At 37.7% G+C, this 15,546-nt stretch overlaps 1 protein-coding gene across 1 annotated transcript in view; it reads right to left on the minus strand.

Annotated features, from left to right (window-relative positions):
* Positions 1-139: 139 nt before the first annotated feature.
* The window catches only part of MAP3K5 (mitogen-activated protein kinase kinase kinase 5), a 98,329-nt gene continuing 82,922 nt past the window's right edge, over positions 140-15,546 (minus strand). Inside the window, exons 23-30 of the mRNA XM_059841792.1 lie at positions 15,290-15,458; positions 12,286-12,471; positions 8,740-8,845; positions 6,216-6,456; positions 3,507-3,619; positions 2,486-2,598; positions 1,530-1,606; positions 140-866 (exon numbers count right to left, since the gene is read on the minus strand). Of these exons, the coding sequence (XP_059697775.1) occupies positions 806-866; positions 1,530-1,606; positions 2,486-2,598; positions 3,507-3,619; positions 6,216-6,456; positions 8,740-8,845; positions 12,286-12,471; positions 15,290-15,458 (1,066 nt within the window). The 3' untranslated portion in view covers positions 140-805. The remainder of the gene's footprint in view (positions 867-1,529; positions 1,607-2,485; positions 2,599-3,506; positions 3,620-6,215; positions 6,457-8,739; positions 8,846-12,285; positions 12,472-15,289; positions 15,459-15,546) is intronic.

Here is a 15,546-nt window from a genome sequence, read left to right on the forward strand (position 1 = left end):
TAAATGTAAGATGCATCAGAAAGGTCCCCTTGATACTCAGTATTACTCAGCATGATTTTTTTCTTTTTTTTTTTATTCCAATATTTTCCAGTTCTACACCATTTTTATTATTTTATAAGTCCAAAAATATAGGAAAAAGTAAGTCTTAGGTTATTTTTATTTTCAATTGTGTATGTCAGAGATAGCTTTAGAACAAGCTAACATTACCATGGTTCAGGTGTATACAACTGGTACAGTTCAGTAGTACATAAACAACTCTAAAACAAATGCACCATAGAACTTAAATTACCAAAAATAAACAATATTAAACTATGTAGGGCAGTAGGTAAAAACAATTACCTTTAGGTCTTGCACACTAAAAGAAAAAAATCTAATTATGATTGAAATTATGAAGCTCTACTACAGATAATATTGATATATATTACAAAGAAATTGAAAAGTTGTCACATTTTGCTTTTGTTCCAGTGATGTACTGTTACATGAAATCTTACATCAGCTTGTCATGAAATTAACATCTGCTTACTTTAACTACAATATTTCATGAGTTTATAACTTTTTTGTGTAAGTTTTCTAAAAATTTTTGAAAAACTTGCATGTAAAAACATTTAAAGTAAAATAATATTGCAGGTTGTTTACAGATTCCTTATGGATTATAGGAGTAAAAGCAGTCAGGAAGCTGCAGTGTTTTTAACATTGGTAAACAAATACTGGATTAAAGTGCAACAGTCCTTCTGACAGCACACCTGCTCTGGCTGAAAGGAAATCTTTTCATCTCTGCAGAGAAGCAAAGAAAAAAGTATCAGTGTCAGGCGTGTTTCTCTCGAAAGTCAGTGATCGCCTTCCAGAGCGTGCACAGCATTCCTCCTCTGTAAAGAAAAATCATAAAGACACTCAGGTACAAAGAAACTCTCTAGTCTGAAAGCCTTCCAGCTGAGGTGCTTTCTGATTTTCTTGCTCTGGTTTTGATCAATGATATTCAGTGGGAAGGTTGATCAAAGGTGAACTCCAACATGCATTACTCAAACAGAGAACAGAGTCCTTTTCTGATCACAAGACAGGGCAATCTTTCCACTTGGAGGTGCCTGCTGTCTGGAATTCAGACTTCTGTTCCAAAGGACTTGCATAACCCACATTTGACTTCCAACATGATGCAAACTGGTGACCTATACACCTGGCATGATTAGGTGAAATGTCATGTTACTTACAGTCCATGAGTAACGTTTCTGAAGTTTGATGATGATAATAAACTACTGAAAGCTTTTCTAGCTCTACTTTTTAAATAAAAGCAAGGCTCTAATGGTGTCTCCAGTTGTAAGGTAAATGCTATACCTTAAAATTTTTCTTTCAGTAGAAAAAAGCTTATTTTAAGATTTAAACAGTATCAGCAGTTTGGCAGAAATGTATCAGCATACAAAGACATACTGGAAAGTGTTAGTTATTTTAAATGAATTGCACACAATGCAATAAATAGAGACTTAGTATCAATTTTTCTTCTTACAAGCAAAGTTCATTTAACTCTGAAGCATTACCTCAGTCTCAAACATTTCAGATCATCTCGTGTAACATAGCAGAGAACATCCGTTAAGGTATAGTCTTCAGCCAAGAACTGCAGAAAGAAATTTAAATGAACATTTTGTTAGAAATATTATTTAAATTCCTAAGCTCATCTTCCTGGAATCATCTGCCCCTAAAAATAGAAGGGTAAATTTGGGAGGAATCTAAAATTGGGCTGAAATGCAGTACATGTAACAGAAAAACATGGTTTCTACAAATACAGGGAAACTACTCAAATTTTGCACTGTATACTCTGCATCGGCATACCAGAAACAACTTGAAAGATGTAATGCTTTTACAGCTACTCAAAACCTTTGTCAACTGGCATTTATTGCTACCACTGGTATCACAGAATTACAGACTTCACTGAACACAAATTTGACCGTAAGTAATAGCACATTTAACCCACGAGGAAATGAAAACAGTTAAGACGTACCTTTTCAAGAATGGCATCTAAATTTGATGTAATTGAACTTGAAGGAATCTTTAGTCTGATCTGTAGGAGTGATAACTACATGCAGGTATTCCTAAATTAGCCGAACTCTTTAACACCTTTAAAGTTATATAATTTGCTGCAGAGCAGACTGATCTACTTCAGGATATTTCACTGTAGCACAGCTAGCTAAGGGTGAACATGTATCCTTTATCCAGAGTATCATCAGCAGGAATGCTGCAGTGTGTAAAGACACTGAAAACCCAAGAGTGTCTATTTACCAGGATATTTTATTGCTTTATTCACAATCATGTTTAGGAACAATCGATGGTACTTTATATTTATGAAGGCCTTCACATTCATGGCTTTTTCCTATTCTCTGAAAACAAATTCTTCTCTCAAAATGTGCTAAAGTAATTAGAAAGGTTTGGTGTTTTTTAAACTGAGTCACAAAAGAGTACTGCAACTGTGCCAGGCAGTGAATGGGATCATTGCTACCTTGTTTATCGTGGCCTCGTCAGCTCCATGAACTCTCAGCCAGTTTATGAGATCAGGGTCTTCGGTCCCTATGCCAGTGGAATGACGATGACGGACAGACGATCCAGGAATATCTGAAACAAGCATATTTGAGACAAGGTTTTGTGTTGCCAAAGCAACCTCTTGTCATTTTTGACTCCTCAAGCACTTTCTTCAGTGAGCTTTCCCTTCAAGCATAGAATACCAGTATACCCATAAATAAATGCCAGTTCCCAAAGAACACACTTAATTACAATTTATAGACATTATACATTAATTTCTCTGCTTGGTTAAGGGTACAGTTAAAGTAGTGTGAACATTGACACACACAAAATTTTTCTGCCCTCTTCTGAAAATGACTTTGCTAGTACAAGTCACATCAATTTCACTGCCGCTGTTTCTACACTAAGGTTGTTGCATCAATTTACTGAACTGTTCAGTGTAACTCAAACAATTGCTACACAGGCAATGTCTTAGGCTGAGGATCAGCTACTTTTGGAAGCAACACTTAGAAGCACATTACACAGAAATATCAAACTGCATTAGCATTTCCATTTTCTTCAGGGCAGACGCAGCAAACTCTGCTTTCCTCAGTAACATTTAAGTTGTAGTTGCATCTCACCAATTAGGTGTGTTTGCATCTCACCTCTTGAACTTTCACTGTAACAATTGGAACAGTCTGTAATTCAAGGAACATATATCTAAACATACTAGATTATCCTCTTTAGGAATTTTATTTATTCAGTAGCATATGAGCCTTGCCCTCTTCCATATAATCACAAACAAAAATATTTAAATCATACTCATTCCTTGTACTGTGATTAACAAATCCAGTAATTTGTTTCCACAATGCACATCCTTACTTCAGGGCAAAACCCTATGAGAAGCAGCACAATAAAGCATCTTAGCTGAGGCTGGCTCAATAAAATGGACAGACATTTAGCTGGCACTTTTTCATCTGTAGTCAGTATGAAACTTTTCTTTAAGAATTCTTCTCACTTACCTATTGGCTGTGACCTGAGCTGTAGGTTCCTGATCTCTTGATCTTTTTCTTCTATAGCTTGATGCAAGAGGACTTGAAATTCTCTCTCCTTTTGAACTAACTCTTCCAATAACCTGTGAAGTAATGAGAACAAAAAACTCATTTCCTTCAGTAGCTTCAAATTGTCAGGAAAGGAAAGATCTTACTATATCTAAACTGGAAACATTCCTGACAAAGACAAGGACAGAATTCTTCAGCTTTCACTGAAGGTACATTCTTTCATTATAGATTGATTTTGACCTATATCAAGATACAAACATTCATACAGAAGCCCCAAACACACCAGCCTCCATATAAACATTTACCCACTAAACAAGTGGTATGGGAGAATATTTCAGTGAATTTTCTACAGCCTGTGCTCTGTTTTAAACAAAACTGGAACTGAGAACAAATATCAAAGTGGTTCATAATCTAAGGGCTAAACCTTTGTAAGGAAAAATACCAGTTCACATCTCTCCAGCAGACATTTTCAAAGGTATGGAAAGGGTAGCGCAGTGATGAAAAAGTAGTGAAAACATATGGTTGCATTTCATAAATATGAAAAATACATTCTCAACCACACAAGAGCTGTCCCTTCCTCACATATAAGGCACTTTGTGCCTGCCCTCCTAGGCTATATTAAGAGTGAGAAAAGAGGAGGCAAAATACTTGCCTACTTCCCTAAGCAATTACTTCAGAGAATGTCAAGCAGAAGCAAATTGAAACTCATGTTTGACCTCCTTCATAACACAATCCCAGAGAGAAACCTGGAGAGATTCAGTGGCTAGCAGCATTTGAGCGGATCGAAAGAAAATAGTCAGAATATCATGGAAAATTAGTATGTAAAACTGCTGCAATTTGTTCTTTTAGAAAAGTGGTTCAGTAAAAGGTAGGATTTGTAAATGATCTGTTATCAGGAACTTGGTCAAAATTTGGACATGGAGGGAAGACTCATAAACCTATAACTGACTCCTGAGTCTTCAGAAGTTCTGCCTTGAAAGGACTGCAGCATCTTCATCCCTTTCTTGAAACCTCTGTCAGCCTGAGAACTATGCAATAACTGTTCCATTCCAGCATGTTTCCTTTTATTTATCCATTTTTTGTGTTTTTTTTTTTTTAATTTGTACCAGTTGAGCACTGCAACCCTTTTCTGAAAGACAGGAATTCAGTTAGAAAATGTGCCACAGAAGCCCCTTACCTGCCTTTGCACAGGGGTAAACTGAATCCCACATGACTGCATTGTAAAAACATCTAGCCCTACTTTTAGCTTTCATGCAGGCCTACCAGCAACATATTTGCACTTGAGTGCTTTCACACCTGAGCCAACAAACCTTAACAAGTTCACCCTGCATGGGAACAGAGCTGCTTGGTGCATCTACACCCACATCCTGGGTGTAGGGTGTATTCTCAGTGCAAACTGATACTCTGTCCAGACAGGTCACCTTTCAGTTAACTTATTCCTAGCCTATCTGTTCTGGTTGAAAAAGGCCTTCAGGGCCAATAAAATAATCCATTATTTTCTCCTAATAACTGCTTGCTGCTTATGCCAATAAAGCTTTCATAAATATTTAAAAAGATTTCTCTATAATTTATTCAAAATTTCTGCATGAATGAGTGGATGTGATTATTTGGCCAAAGGCTTTGCATTTGAGAAATTTACAGAAGCAAAATGCTAGCAAAAAAAGTACTTCTACAAGCTGATCACTTTGGAGGCTATTCCCCACCATTAGCTTGGGAAGTAAAGTGAGTAAATCTAAAATATTTGTGTATTTCTCTAGGTACAACAATAAACAATCAAAATATTTCTCAGTGGTCACAGGTAAAAAAAATAGTTGTGACATAAGGACCCCAAAATACTGATACTTTATTAAATACAGTACAGTGTAATTAATTACTCTAATTATGGCAACTTTCTCAGACATAAATCACATGCTGCAAAAGCAAAATATCTACTTTAACTAGACTATTTGGTATATTTCAATGAAAAGAAAACAAAACATAGAAGATGATTTGGGTTTTTCTCTGACATTTCTTTAAAAAGCAACAAAACCTTAAAGAACCACATTTCACTTGCACAAAGTGCAAGACATATTTCTGAAAAAAAAAAAGTAATATCCAAATTTCTGGCTCATTTTTTCTCTTAAGCAAAACAGCTGCTTTCCCCATCTTTCTCTTTTTAATAAAAAGGTGATGGTTGCTGGTAAGCACAGATCCTGCTTGCAGTGACTTCTGTGCACAAAACAAATCTGAAGCAGTTTCCTTATGGAGTTTCTGTGTGGCTGTCTATTAGCTTGAGTTCACTTGCTGAGAATAGCTATAGAAAAGAACAGCAAGTTCTGCCTTAATGGAAACAAAACATAACACCATTTATCAGCCACACAGAGCACACCAAAGAGAGAAAAAGCAGAAGTTTGGCAGCAAGTCAGTTTTATACAGACCTTCCCTGAAAGGGCACCTGAAATCAAGTCTGACCTTAACTTGCTTCACTATGGTTTTGTAGAAATTCATACAACCATGTAAGTGATCAGTCACAGCTAAACAAGGATCATCATTAAAAGGAACAACTTACACTGCAATGGAATTTTGGCACTGTCACTAGCATTCCATATATTATATATATTTTTTGAAAGCTAAGCAAAGCATACTGCTGTAAGCAGGCTGGTGTCCTTGTCTCCTGATGTCCAGACTTACCTGTTTGTCTCTAATTTTAGCCTGCCCAGCTGGACACTCAGTGATCTGTGAGCGGCCTGGGAGTCATGGGACACCGTAGAGCTGAGTGTGCTTACACCTGAGGTAGCTACTGCATCCTCCAAGACAATGCAAGGCTGCTGGATGGTTTGATTCTGAGGCTGTTCATCTTGATCTTCAACTTCTATATCATCTTGATCGGCTGTATCACTTTCAGATGCAAGGCTAAAATGTGGCCTCAATTCTAGTAAAATATAGGCAAAAGAAAAACCACCAAAGAAGTTAAACATTAGTTAAATATTAAAATAAAAGCAGACCCACCCAAGTGACTATTTCCAGATCATCCTATAGCTTCTGGTTACAACAGACCTGAAATTTCTGTAACAGGAAAACAGATATTTTCTAGGGGTTCAAGATCCCTCAAAGCATAATAGCACCTTTGTTTATGCAGATTATTATTCTGCCTATCAAATGTTTAAGAGCTATAAAAAAACCAAAACATCTGTATGAACATGATTTCTGATTTGTCTACCATTTAATGTCAAATTGTGCTGAAGTATCATGTACAGCAGAGTTTCTTTTGCTTAATTCTATTCTCAGTAGTTTGTATTTTCTTTTGTGTCTGACTTGAAAGATTTTATTGAACAAATAACCATTATTTCTTTTCTATCCAGGTATTCCTGCTGTTGGTGTTCTGGCATATTTAGCATTCCATCCTTATAAGAATACTATGTTCACCAAAAAATTGCAGTCAGAGAGAGGAAATTACAAAAAGGCCCCTCTCCCAACAATTAAAAGCACACTTCCCTTCTACTTGTCAGAGGGAACAGTGCCTATTTTGTAATGATGCACATCCACAAAACTATACCCTGGTTTTTGTTGTTCCCTGTTTAAACTGCCTGCCAGAGCCCACCAGGTATGTGAGATATGTACACAAGGTCTGACACTCCTACACAACCTATTATTATTAACAGCATCTGTTTGTTTATTCTAACTGTTATATATAAATCTTTCTTCCTTCTTTCCTTCAATTGTGGCTCCTTATTGCTAAGAACTCCCTCTAATCTCCTCACCAAAATGTAGTTTTTCTCCTGAATCCCACTTACTTTATGCCCTTTCTGCTGGGTAACTAAACTAACAAGTATGTTTATCTTCCTTACAAAAGAAACTTTTGTTCCTTGATCTATTTCACCCCTTCATTTCAATGCTACCTTTTTCAAGGCTGAATATAATAAGGTCAACAGAGCTGTGCTTCCTCTAAATTCAGGAAAGCAGATTTATTATGCAGCAGCTACCCAAATATTTCTAGGCAAATATGTCTGGATTGGCTTTGGACTTCTGTTCTTATTAGCAGGATGCAGAAGTTCTTTGCCATTGTTCACCACCAGGCAGCATAAAATTGGTTTTGTACCATTCCTTAAACATCCCATAACTTTTAGACATGTTAAGGGCAGTGATAAATCTCCATATCATAAGAAAAAAAAATAAAGAAAAAATAGTGAGACAAAGGCAAGGGAAAGTAATCAGAAGTAGGGAATCAGCTGATGATCAGTGCCTGAAAACCACTGGGGCACAGAGGCTTTTGTTTTAGCTTGACTACCTACAATTAATGCTGACTCTGAGCTGTATGGGGAAGAACAGACTACTAAGGAGGAATTCTACAGTTACTCCTATTACACAGCAATGAAGTACCTGCCTGTAAGAGGTGTTCAGCATTCTAATCTGAAGACAGAGGAGTTTCTTTGTGACTTGAAAGTAACACATAAAGTCTATTTATATGTTGTTGTTTGTGCTATGGATATGGAAAGTAAGGAGAATAGGAATAGATGTAACTTTCAAAGTAATTTTCAGATCCCCTTATTGATAAGCTAAGACTCAACCCTCTGCAGGAAACAGAAATGTGAGTATTCTGACTTAAAGCATTAAATGAAAATTATTTTGTGATATTTGAAAATATCACCATTAATTCCATTACCATTAATTCGAAATTAGAAGTTAAGAAGAAGCAGAAAAACTAAACTTGGAAATAGGTAGAGAAGTAACAGAATGGGCTACAGCTTCTTCTAAACAGATTCCTTCCCTCACTGAAGCCATGCATTCTAAATCCACATTCAAAATACAATGTACCAATTGCGGGCACTGCAGACCTGTTTGTTTGGTTTTGGCAGGTTTCAAGTAAAGGGTTTGGGGTTGTTTGGGTTTGTTGTTTTTTGGGGTTTTTTTAGACAGCTTCTGACCATAAGCAATAGGCCACATTTTGCACCTGAAAAAATTAGGTCTCAGAGCACCTTAAACTACTACTACTCACCGTGTTGCAGAATCATTTAGATTACACATTGTGGAAAGGTGCTTTCCAACGTAGCTTGAACAATACACAGATTAGCTTCCGAATTGCAAAACAGACACTGAACAGGAAAAAGGCCACTGCTGGTTTCAAAATCTTAAGTGAAGCATCATAATCACAACTCTAAAGCATGTTTAAAGAGATCAGCTGATAAATATTTGCTGAGTATTAAGAACGACTCACCTGGGACCAGAATTGTAATAGCAGTCTGCACAGCTTTTCTGATTATGCTGTCCAGTGCAAACATCCAATGTGGCTTAATATTATGATTTCGGAGAACTTTATTGACCTAGTGAGAGAAAATTCAGTTATTACACACCCCACAACTTAAAATGAGAATATATGTCATATAATTATGACCTATATGAGTTTAAACTTCTAGACACTATATCTGAGCAGATGATTACAATTATTTCTTGATAGCAACACTAGCAACTTCATCCATTTTATTATAAGTCATGCAATATGTTGTATTTTTCATCAAGTACTGGTTTCTGTGTTAGGTGACTGTTGATGGCTGTGATACTTAACCTTCATGGCTGTGGAGAGAAACTTCAAAAGATTGCAAGCAAGACAAATAACAAGGACTGTGTTATGAAAGGCTTGCAGCTGAAGCTAATTAATCTTGTTACTTTTTTTGGCATCACTTTCACTGCTTGCTCTGGGCACTACTTGTCTATTCTAAAGTACAATTGTAGGAAATATAAAAGAACTAATGTAATGCTGCTCCTACTTAATTCTGAAACTAGTTAATTAATGTTAGTTTAAACAATTAGGGAACTTAATTTGTGTGCAGTACCATTTTCTCTTTCCTTCTACTTCTTACTTTATACAGTCTGATGGTTTTCTACACTAGGTTGCTCCTAATTGCCTACAGGCCTGCTTACAAACTGCTTTGAGCCATATTCTCAGATGCCTCTATGGATGCTCTATGCCACCTGCACAAACATCTCTACCTCACAGAACTGTTTTCCAGCTCCTAAATGACAAGGAAATGCCTTGCCAACAGTAAGCAGCAAAAGCACTAGCCTCAGTGCTGTTTTCCAGGCACAGAAGCAATCCAAAGCAACAAAGCAGGAGCAGAACTTAAACAGTTGCAGGAAACAACACATATATATATAACTGTATTTACAAAACTATCAAGTTACAGCATTATTAAAAAATGAGCAACTACTGATTACGAAAAAAAGTGGCAAAAAGATACTTCACTCTTCCTAAAAATGGGATAAGTTCAATTCCCTCACACTGTGATAACCTTTCTGTAAAAAATGACTGAAGTCACACAAATGATGCCTTCGTAAAAGATACTAATCCTACTATTTTCACTGCCAAAAAGCAAGATTATTCAGTGACACTGTAATTTACACAGGTACCTGCACTGGCTTTGTTTGGGATGGAGTTAATTTCTTTCACAGCAGTCCACATGGTGCTATATTTTAGACTGTGACTAAAACAGCCTTGATAGCACAGACATGTTTCAGCTCCTGCTGAGCAAAGCTTACATGCTGCCAAGGCTGCCTCTGCTCCTTACACTGTCCCAGCAATGAGGGGGCTGTGGGTGGACTAAAGGCTGGAGGGGCACTTGGCTGGCACAGCTGGAGCAGCTGACCTAGGAAATATTCCCTTTTGTATAAGCTCATGATGGGCAATAAACTAGGGGCTGCTTTTTCCAAAGGAGCTGTTGCTCAGGGACAGGCTGGTCACAAGTCTGTGACTGACTGACCCCTTCACTTATTTAACCATCTTTATTTTGACCCAAAACTTTTCTCACTTTTGGTCCTTCCAATTCTCTCCTTTCTGTTGGGATGGAGTGAATGAGTGATTGGGTAGGGGTTTTCCTCTACCTGCCAGCCAGGGTCCACCCAGCACAGCAGTATCTGTGTCTGCTCAATTCTATGGCCAATGGCCACGAGATGGCACTTGGACACTGTGTTTGGACTCGGAGAGCTGTCAGCAGTGCCAGGGGAGCCTGCCCTGGGCCTGACTCCTGGACAGCAGCTGCCCCAAAGGCTTGCCCACTGCCCTCTGAGACTGCACAGCTCCCTTGTGCAAGCACCTTCCCAAACCGACCGCTACTGGGACAGTGACATGTTTAGCTAAGTCTAGCTTTATTGAGAACTGAAGAAACAAAATCTAACTTTGTCAAGATCACAATCATCCATAGTAATGTGATTTAGTTATTTATATGACATCACAAAATTACTTTTTCTTGGTTGGTCTGATAAGGATGTTGTGATTATTAAACACGGTAACCTAAGATCACCTTCTTAAGTACCAAAAGCAGGGGAACTACTTTCCCTCACTTTTAGCAGTACGTCAGTCTCTGCAGCATCTGAGGTCTTGATACTGTTTTGGATTTCAGTGTAGAATAGAAATCTATTGTATGGCCAAAAGAATTAAGATTGCACACATATAAAGTAAAGTTTTTCTTTTAACTTTCTGTGGGTTTTAGTTAAATAAGATAGTAATGAAAGAGACACTTGACAGTTTAAAAAAACAACTTGTAATTATGAAGTTAACAGAAAGTAAATTTTTAACTGATAAGAATAAGAAACCCAGGCAATTACTACCAAACAACTGATGCCCAGCAACATCTCTATCAGAACAGCAATACAAGTATTTGTACTATTACCCCCTGCATTGTTTTCTTGACTTTGTATGCTTCCAGTATCAAAATATTAATATGAGATTAATAGAGAGAGCTGAAAACATACTCAGAAGAATCCAAGAAAAAGCTTTTGATTTGTAGAAAGATCCCTTTCCCAGATTAATTCAGATTAATTTAACCCCCCCTTTTTTTTTTTTAATAAAAGCATCTAATTCTTGTTAATGTAGTCTATGCAACCGTTTGCATGCTATGCCATCTTTCCTGACAGCTCTTCTACTTGTCTGAGTGCCCCAGGTCTGAATTCTAAAAGAATCATCCACCTCAAATGCCTACCTGAATTGTCATTTCATTTTTACTACATGACTTCAGTCTGGACAAGTGATGCTCAGCACAGCTGCACCCTCCCACACTCATTATTCATCTTAATCATTAAGCCTAATTGCTTGAGAACTAACACTTAAATACATAGCTTAAGAAAACATTTGCTGTTTGTAAACTGGCTGTTTAAAGGCTACCCATGCATGTATTTGGTTGTTCAATGAAGGAAATGATAAATCTTGCGTTTATTATTGGTAGAAAAGTAACAATATGCCTTATCTTGCTTATTATAAATTGAAATAATAATTTCTAGTTTGGCAGAAATCTGCTAATCAAATACTAAAAATATGAATTCAATACAGTATTACAAGGTAGACAGACTACTATGGGGGGCAATGCATTAATTTGTAAGAGAAGTTTAAAAGATCTGCATTTATGTAGGATAAACCTGACATTTATTGTTAGTCTTATTACCCAGAAAACCTTCCAAAATGAGATTTTTTAAAAAGGCTTTCCTGCCTTACTATTATGACATAATGTTCACACAATGATTCTGAACTGTCTATATCTTTAATCAGTAAGATCTCAGTAGTGTTCAAGGTCTGTGTCCTGCCACAGGATCACAAAGCAACCAAACCAAGTCACTGCTGTCAGTTCAGATTTTGCTATTACAGTTTCAAAGCCCTCAAATATTATTGTTTCAGCAGCTTTGGGTGGAAGTTAAACAAGTTCTCTTTGGTCCTGGTTTGTTTAGTTATTTTTAGTTTAGGTGCACAAATTTCTTAGTAAAAATGCCAACTTACAGCATCTTGAAAACCAAACAACACAAGCTGCACTTGGCTGATACCATGGCTGTCAAAGTCCAACTCCAGCTTCAATTTTGAAAGTGTACTTGCGATGATTTTGCGATCAGTGGACCGTACAAACTCTCTGAGGCTGGAAACAAGTGTTGTGATATGTTCCCATTTTAGCTTGGGTTCTTCAGCTCCCTGCAGAAGAGAGAGGAAAAGAAATAGTTTTGATAGTCATCTTTTGAAACATACATCCAGAAGGACTTCAGTCAATTATGTCAGCTGGCAATGTGTTTTCAGAAACTCTGCTGCTATTAAGGGAAAGGTGCAGCTGCAGGTCAGGTGCTGGTGGCAGCATAACTGCAGCAGCACCGAGCTCTGGGGCTGAGCTCCCTGGTGACAGGCAGGGGGGAACTCACTGAACAAGTAGCTGACTTCATTTTACACCATTTGCCGAAGAATGTGCGCACACTGTAGTGTGTGTGTGTCTCTGTACAGCAATGAATAAAGATACTAATAAATGTACTGTGCACTGGGTACTACAAATGACTCATAATTGCAAACACAAACATGCTTTGCAGTGCTTCTAATTTCTGGGTGCCTCTCAGAGACAATGTGCAAAGTCCTACAGCAGCATTTAAAAGAAGAGATTAGTCAAAGTTATGCAGGAGGCTCACAAAGGGATTGGTTGTTTCTTATGTAATTTCCTCATTTCCCTTAATACAGAACTTCAACACTTAGCTGTTCTTAAAGCAAGTCTACAAAGATCTCACCTTTCTGGTATAAATATTCATTTGCCTATTTTTAAAAGCTTTTGTGAGGATGAGCTACCAATAGCAAAAAGCTCAAAAGCATTCATCAGAATAATCAGCCTAAGTAACCAGGAAGCAGAGCGCTGTATTTGCTCTCATAAGTAAAGTTATGCCAAATTTCAAAGCCAAATCTTAAATTAAGCCAGAGTTGTAGTTCAACATGAAGTATTAGATGCTTATTCTGAAGGAAGTAAAGTAAATATTTATATAGACTAAGGATATCCAACACTGATTTCTGAAAAAGAAGGACATATGGTGTTTGGTTCTATTGCATTTGCCAGTTTTATGCCATGAATGTTATGGCTGGCCAGACACCAAGAACTCTCGCTTGCCAGTAGCACTGAGCTTTTAACTATAGTCAAGTAATTCTGATCAGGATGAAACAAAGAGAATTGTATTGAGAAAGAAGCTTAAAAAAACTTCTAGTGCAAAGATACCACCGACTAAAACATCCACCTGAGATAAAAGGTCCTAGCCTCTGATCTTGATCTGCTTTGAAGAATTCACCTGATGATTTTCTACGCAGAAGTGGATCTCTCACTGTTCTGCAGCAGCCAATCTTCTTTCCAGGTAAATAATTAAAAAGCCATTAGGGCAGATAGGTAAATGCACACCACAGCCCTGGACTAGAAGATCCAAGTCCACCCAGGCACTAGGCACTATGGGGACAGGAGGAGCAGTATGACTTGCTAATTAGAAATAGTGACCCATTTTGTGAGGGGCATTCTCCTCCCCTAGCCCTCAAACCCAAGGACTTTGCTGAAACCTTTCTTGTGAAAAGTGTTTCACAGAGAAAAACTCTATGAAATCCTAGACCCTGATGAGGCCTAAAAAGCAAACCAGGCTTGTTCTATTAGTAATTTCTTGCATTTCTCAAGGGAGAAAACAGTCTTTGGGAGTCAGAGCTCAGCATCCTTTTGAAGGGCAGCCAGTCACACGATCATGAGTTTTGAACTCTTTGGCTCTAAAATTCTGTGTCTCTTCTTCTCTCTCAAGCTGTTCCAGCCCAAGCTGAGAAAAGCATGAAACACTGAGCACACTCTCTGGGATTTGTGATTGAGTTTCAGCCTCTCATGACCACTGATTATGACTTGCATACACATGCAAAAACTGTGTCTGTTACAGCTAAGCTCTCGCAAAGCACAGATCACAACTGTCTTTCTCACTGCCTTATCTTTTAACATTTTGTGTAGTTACCAGGCTAACTGTGGGTTACTCTCTCCCCCTCCCAAGAGTTAGAAGCTGGTTTTATTTGCATGGCACCCCTTTCCATGTACAGTAACTGTAGTACATGCATAATAATCATATTAGTTTGCATCAGTTTCTAAACACTAGTGTCTTTAGAAGATGGGCTGTCATGTTTTATACAAATGTTTTAGACCAGCAATACTTTGCCTTGAGAATGAAGTGCATCAATTAACTACTAACACACACAAACAAGAACAAAAAATCCTGCCATCCAATTACAGTGTTGCAACACTTAGCAGTGAGGTCATGATCTGTTATTTCTTCAGTGTTGTCCTGAACTGATACATCATCATAATGAATCATCTCCACAAAAGAGTGCCAAAAGGTCATTCTGCAATTATTTAGTTGTTTGCTGTAGCTCTCACAATTACTACATCTTCCCTCCATACGTGCTCCCAACTGCACTGAAGAATAGCTGCAATTTGTTTTCTCCCTAACCCCCTCTTTCCCCTGTTATGGCTGTTGGCTAGAAGGCAATGGTGTATCCATCAGCCCCATTTTTTCTATGCAATAGCCTAACATAAGGCCAGAGTAGGCCAAATGACCTAAACCTCCCTCTGTCAAACCAGTCAGTCAGAACACAGAACTTTAAATGGGGGTCAAGATAATCCACTCCTGGAGATCATCTACCTTATATGAGTTACTCAAATTTGAAAAGCACTGGCAAAATAGAGTATCATGAAAACATGTTTTTCTGTTGTCTTGCCAGCACTAATACCCAGGTATATACATAGTAATTACAAACAACAAAGGCCTATGTAATGCATCATGAACAATTTCAAAGCCTGTTTAATAGGCCAAATAAAACAGTAACCATGAAAGCTTACACGGTGTATGCTTTCTAGTTTAAGCAAACTTTATTTCTAATTGCTTTACTATGTTTAATTTCAAGAGTTTCAGGTAACTGCAGAGAAGTCTGAGAATTCCATAAAATTCTTGCTGCCCTCTGAAATTACCTGAGTCAAAGCTTCCATCAGGTTCCTCACCACCTGCTCTTGGTCCTCAGTTAATATTCTGTGCAGGGTGGCTCTCCTTTCACTATCCTTCTTCAGCATGAAAAAACCAGAATCTTTCTCTTCAGGTGAAGGAGGTGCACTGTGATCCTCAAAATGTTCATCTGGGATGCTGAATGACACAGTGAAAAGGAACATTACAAAAATCATCCCAATGCACTCATTCCTAATCTACTGTGTAACAAAAATGTCAGGTAGCT

Source organism: Haemorhous mexicanus, chromosome 3 (genome assembly GCF_027477595.1).
Source record: "Haemorhous mexicanus isolate bHaeMex1 chromosome 3, bHaeMex1.pri, whole genome shotgun sequence".
In the NCBI taxonomy this organism is placed as follows: domain Eukaryota; kingdom Metazoa; phylum Chordata; class Aves; order Passeriformes; family Fringillidae; genus Haemorhous; species Haemorhous mexicanus.